This window comes from Limulus polyphemus, unplaced genomic scaffold (genome assembly GCF_000517525.1).
Source record: "Limulus polyphemus unplaced genomic scaffold, Limulus_polyphemus-2.1.2 Scaffold5114, whole genome shotgun sequence".
Taxonomy (NCBI): Eukaryota; Metazoa; Arthropoda; class Merostomata; order Xiphosura; family Limulidae; genus Limulus; species Limulus polyphemus.
This window is the reverse complement of record NW_013670724.1, coordinates 15346-21030: the sequence shown is the minus strand read 5'-3', so window position 1 is coordinate 21030 and position 5685 is coordinate 15346. Positions and strand designations below refer to the sequence as shown.

General features: G+C 28.4%; 1 protein-coding gene across 3 annotated transcripts in view; it reads right to left on the bottom strand.

Moving 5' to 3' along the window:
- LOC106472140 (casein kinase II subunit alpha) overlaps positions 1 to 5685 on the bottom strand; it is a 44392-nt gene that overhangs the window by 24237 nt on the left and 14470 nt on the right. For all 3 annotated transcript variants that reach the window (XM_013932765.2, XM_013932766.2, XM_013932768.2), the window contains exons 4-7: positions 5021 to 5122; positions 4443 to 4493; positions 1820 to 1879; positions 457 to 540 (exon numbers count right to left, since the gene is read on the bottom strand). In XM_013932765.2, the coding sequence (XP_013788219.1) occupies positions 457 to 540; positions 1820 to 1879; positions 4443 to 4493; positions 5021 to 5122 (297 nt within the window). The remainder of the gene's footprint in view (positions 1 to 456; positions 541 to 1819; positions 1880 to 4442; positions 4494 to 5020; positions 5123 to 5685) is intronic.

Sequence of the window (5685 nt, the reverse complement as noted above, 5' to 3'; positions counted from 1 at the left end):
GTCTTCACCTGAATTCAGAGGAAATGAGACTGCTGGAAAACAAAGTACCGTATGGTGTAAGAGAAAAGTTACAAAGCAAATAACCTTCTCACTAAAATGCTTTTCAAGAAAAGTCCATTTATGTTAAATTATGTTCTTAGAGAAGTGGTAAGTAAATTACAGAAGATGATAGACCTAGAGAACAAGTTTCACAATTTTCATATTAGGGGAGATTGATGATTTAAAAAAATATTTTTTTATAAAATTAAGAATTTAAAACTTATATAACATTAAAATTTGATTTATTAACTACATGTATATATCATGTTTATTCTTATACAATGATAATAAAGTAGTTTAATTACATTTTAAAGGTAACTCTGTAAAAATTCATGACATGTACACTTTGACAAACCTGTAGTGAGAGAGTGAATAGTTTAACTTTCTCAAATATGAAAGAAATCACACAAAACTTACCCTTCTATTTTCATGATCTATCATAACATTATGAGGCTTTACATCTCTATGCATGATACCCATGTTATGACTGTAATCCAGAGCCTAAGACAAAGAAATTGTACAACCTCATTACACATCAAATGTAGGTAAAAAACAAGCTAAATCCTCATTAAACAATGGACTAAAGTTGTCAACTTAAATATGTAAAATTAAATTCATCATACACTTCATTTAAGAAGGAATAACTAATCTTGTTTGATTAAAATTAACCTTATTTTCATTTTCAAACATTAAAAAAAAAATCAACAGTCATTTCTATTCACTCCAAATATAATCTAAATTCCTAATTCACTTGATACTAAATACTCCGAAAATGTGTTAAGACTTCAAAACATAGTATTACATTCAGCCAATGCAATACGGCTTTGCTAAATCTTAAGATGATTAAAAATTTGTGGAAATCTCCTCAAAACTGTCTCTATCTTTTCCACTTTAAGACAGATCATGTCAGTGTTCTGATCTTGAATTTCATTTTTATTTTTTATTCAGCATGGCAGTCTTTTCAAAAATTTTAAAAAGATCATGAAAGATGTTCTTAAATAATTCTCAAAGGTCAAACTAAAGGCTTATGTTTAAAGCATTATTGGTTTCATTCATTGAAAGAAACATTCTCTCTTACTTTCTTTTTCACATGTAGATGTATTTCTAAGACCTTACGAGTGAAAATAATAATGAATGTATACCAATAAGTCATCCACACAACATCTGTCAACAAGGCCTTTCACCCAATACTAAACTCATCAGGCAGGCTGATATACAACAGATACAGTAGTAGCTGAGATACTACTTATATTATCAAATTGCAAGAACATCAACTGTTATGACATGAACAAGATCAAGTTGGTGAAGTGAATGTATCACCTATAAAGTTAAATGTTACAGAAATAAAAATGTAGTATTTATATTATCAGACAGGCTTTGAAATCTAATCTAATCTTAAAACCAACTTGATCTTGACAGCTTAGCTAAAAACAAGTTTCTAGATGCATGCAGCTTTTATGTTCCCATTATTTCACTTTTTTTTATACATATGTAGTATTATTCTTATCATTATTAACACAAGTTTCTATAATAATAACAAATATATGTGAAAAAAAGTTCAGAAAATTTCCTACTTGTTGCTTTTTAGAATACTTCAATAACTTTTCATACATTTTGTAATACTTTTTTTTTTTTTTTTATAAGACCTTGAACTGGATTAAAATTATTTAAAACAAAAAATTTTTTAAAAATTATTTCTTTTCACAATTATAAGTATATATAAGTAAAAAAATAAATTATGGTACAAAGCAAAATACATTCTTCAGATTTTCACTCTTACCTTGAGCAGCTCGAAAAGGTAAAACCTGATATCAAAATCTGTTAAAGTCTGATACAATTGCTGTAAGAAAAAAAAATTCAAACTTTAAATCAACTGATCAATTCCTTCCTCTTTAGGTAACATGAAATCACACATTTAATGCTATCACAAAATAAAACATTGTATCACACATTAAGCATCACCACAAAATGAAAATAATACATCACACAAAAGCATAACTGCAAGAGGAAATCATTAAATCACACAATATGCACCATCCCAAAGTGAAACATCAGAAAAAACAATTAATCTAAACTTTAAGGACATTTTTGTTGTCTCTGGAAATACTATGTTATTAAACATTTCACTAAGATAGCACTGACCCTTAAAACTGAACAAATTTACATGCTGAAGAAACACTGTTAAACACTTCTTATAAACTTCAAGTTGAACACAAAACAAAAGTATGATGTTGTAATCTCTGAAAGTATATATTCAGTCATATATATTATATGGATAATTAATGTAGCAGGGATAAAGAAATACATAACATAAACAGTTTTAACACCATAACTTCACTTAGGAATGATAAAAACATCTGAAAATTGATACAAATGCTCTTTGTTAACATCCTCATTGCATGAATTAAAAACTTTGCAAATTTTCTGTAATGTTAACAAGCTATGGGCAATTAATTTTAGTGGTAATTAGACTTATAACAACTAGTAAAGATTTTTGAATTAAAAAAATTTAAGATATTAAAGAGTGTAATATCAACAAGTGTGCTAAATTTCATGCTGATATTGACTTTAAAGTTATCATGCTAATAAATTGGTGACTCCAGTGAAAACTGTGTTTTGAGAAAATAGCTGTTAAGACAAAAATGAGTTATTTATTTAGAAAAAGAGGTTAAACTTTTGATTTAAACTAAATTTGAAAAATGTGATTTTTGAAATACTGGGGGGACTCTTTAAGGGTGAGTACTACCTTAACTGTGAAGAGCATTATTAGTTATCATACAGTATGAGAATTGTTGGTCTTAAAATTCCCAAAATACATCATTTCTGAAACATATATAAACACAAGCTACAATATTAAAAAGGGCTATTGTATGATATACTTAATGTCTCCATTAAAAAGTACTCAGTTACACATAATAGCTTAATTGTAAAGCAGAATAACAAATATAAATAATGGATGAAAATAAAACAAGTTAGAATCATTGACATATAAAAAGGAATTTTCTAATTAATAATACTTTACAAAATCCAGTTTTTTTTCTTTTATACTTATATTTATTTTCATTATATGTAAGGACTTGTATAAAACAATGATAAAAGGAGTATCGTGTTACTAGAACAAAACAACAATTATAATTTTACTGAAAAAATAACTACTGGATACAGTTACATGATTTAGGTACACAATAAAAAAAAACAGCAACACCAAGACAGATGGAAGTATCTTTTATGTTTTTGAAATACAGCATTTTACAATAACATTTGTAAAAATTCACAACCTAAAATATTATACAAAACTAAACCAAGTTATACAATGTTTTCAAACACAATCTAGATATTATATAGAAATTTCATGCAATTAGTTAAGCATTTTAGGTGCGAAAACAAAACAATGTCATCCTGCTGGTCCAGAAAAGTACAAGGCATAGAACACGTATAGTGGAATTACATTTAGAACTTTAGACCCTTTGATCCATACCCTGGCATGCTAACCACTAGGCCACACCCACCCCAAATTCTTTAGAAATTGACATTTTAAGTAGTAAGTGACACAACACAAGACAGATTGCTTTGGAATTCTTAACTGGATATCTCCAAAGATGTTGATTTTTGAATTAGCAAGTGGCAAAATACAAAACAATGGCTGGTTGATAATTTTACATAAAAGTTCCGAAGTTAGACCTCCACCCAGAGTTTAAGTATAGCCAACCCTATATTTGGACTAGTGACCAAAGAAAGTCAAAGTGTAGCCAGCTAGTATCACCCACTGCTACTAAGGTTTTGTCTGGCTCTTTGAGATAAATAACAGGGTTGACTTCATTTTTATAATATACCTAAAGCTAATTTCTAAACTCATTCCAAGGTAAAGTCTACCATACAACTCCATAGTTTAAAAATACCACCAAGAGTATTTTAAAGCAAAAAGCAGCTGCCAAATTAATTATTGAAACAAAATAAGTAAGCATTAAACCAGTAAAATTAATTTATTACCTTTGTGTAGCATACATAAACCACAATATATTTAGATTATCTGAAGGCATGCAATCAAGAGGATTCTAATGTAATAACCACAAAATAAAAAATTTTCAATCCATATAAGGATGAAAGAGAAGCTTATGACAAACAAAATCATAGCTTTCAGACACTATATTTATGCTTTTGTTAGTTTTTGAAGCTTAGAAATTATAAAAAGCTTAATATCCATATCCATAAAAAATACAAAACTTATTTTTAACAAAAGAGTTTAAACTCATTTTATAATCAGGTTCTACAAATCATAAGTCACTGATCTAATTTATAAATTCTTGAAAGCTACAATTCTACAGTTAATTATCCACTACACTGAAAGTATTCACTGGTTTTCTTATTAACATGGTTTAGTTTTAAGTTCTAAAAGTACTAACCTTAAAGTCTGTGTTGTTGACATGTTCAAATATTAGTGCAGGTGTTCTTAACTGTAAGAAAATATTGAAGAAGTCAGAAATCAAATTTGCTTGATTTTTTTTAAGAAAGTAAATCAGAATAACATTAGTTTTGATGAAATGTAAAATTATATTTAAACTTTACCATTAGAAAGTAATAAATAAACTTTATTTACATGACTGAAGAATACAAAGTGAAAGAAAAACATTTTTAGTTAATAAATAACTAGCACAGCAGTTCTTAACCTTTTTTAGCTGTGACCCAAAAATTTGGGTCATGGGTTAAGCTTGGTGAGTTAAGCCAAGCCTTCAAATTGTGCAATTGTAATATAATATATGATTACAAGGAAAGTTGGAACAGTCACTGGAGGCCCTTAGCAACCTACTTAAAATGGCTTGGCGACCCAATTTTGGGTTACAACCCAAGGTTAAAAACCACTTAACTAGCATAAACAAACTTTTGAAATTACTCCACTAAAATTTTTTTTTTTGCTTATATAGTTTAATATTTATGATACACAGTATTCAAAGAAGAAAGGAGCCAACAGAACTACACTTACTACAGGGTCTTTAACAACAGCTTGTAAATTGATTATATTGGGTCCTCCTCTCAGGTTTTCTAGAATTTTAATTTCACGCTTTATTTTCTTTTTCTTAACAGGCTGAAAAAATATGTTTTTTTTTAAATAATGTTTATTTTAAGTACAATAATTTGAAAATTAAACAATTGTGAATACAATAGCAACACCAAATATTAACCATTTTGAGAAAAATGAGCCCTGAACTAGATGCCAGAGAACAATTAAGAAATGTTTCTGCAAGTCACAACTTAGATCTGGTTTAGAAGTTAAAGCACAGGATGTTGTGTCATTGTAAGTCATATTTTAGATCTGGTTTAGAAGCTAAAGCATAGAATATGGTATCAGACATCTTAGCTCTTACATAGAAATTACATCACATGAAGTAGTGTCACTAAGTCACATATTTGCTCTGATGCAAAAGCTAAAGTCCAGGATGTAGTGTCATCACTACAAGTCATATCTTAGTTTGAAGTAGAACATTAAACAAAATTTAATGTAACTGCAAATCATCTTTAGCCTGGGAGAATTGGCTAAAGAACAAGATTTACTATCTTTGCACATCATTTCTTAGCCTTGGTGTAGAAACTAAAGTACAACGTTTAGCGTTATTACAAATCACACCTTGGATTTGAAGATCACACCTT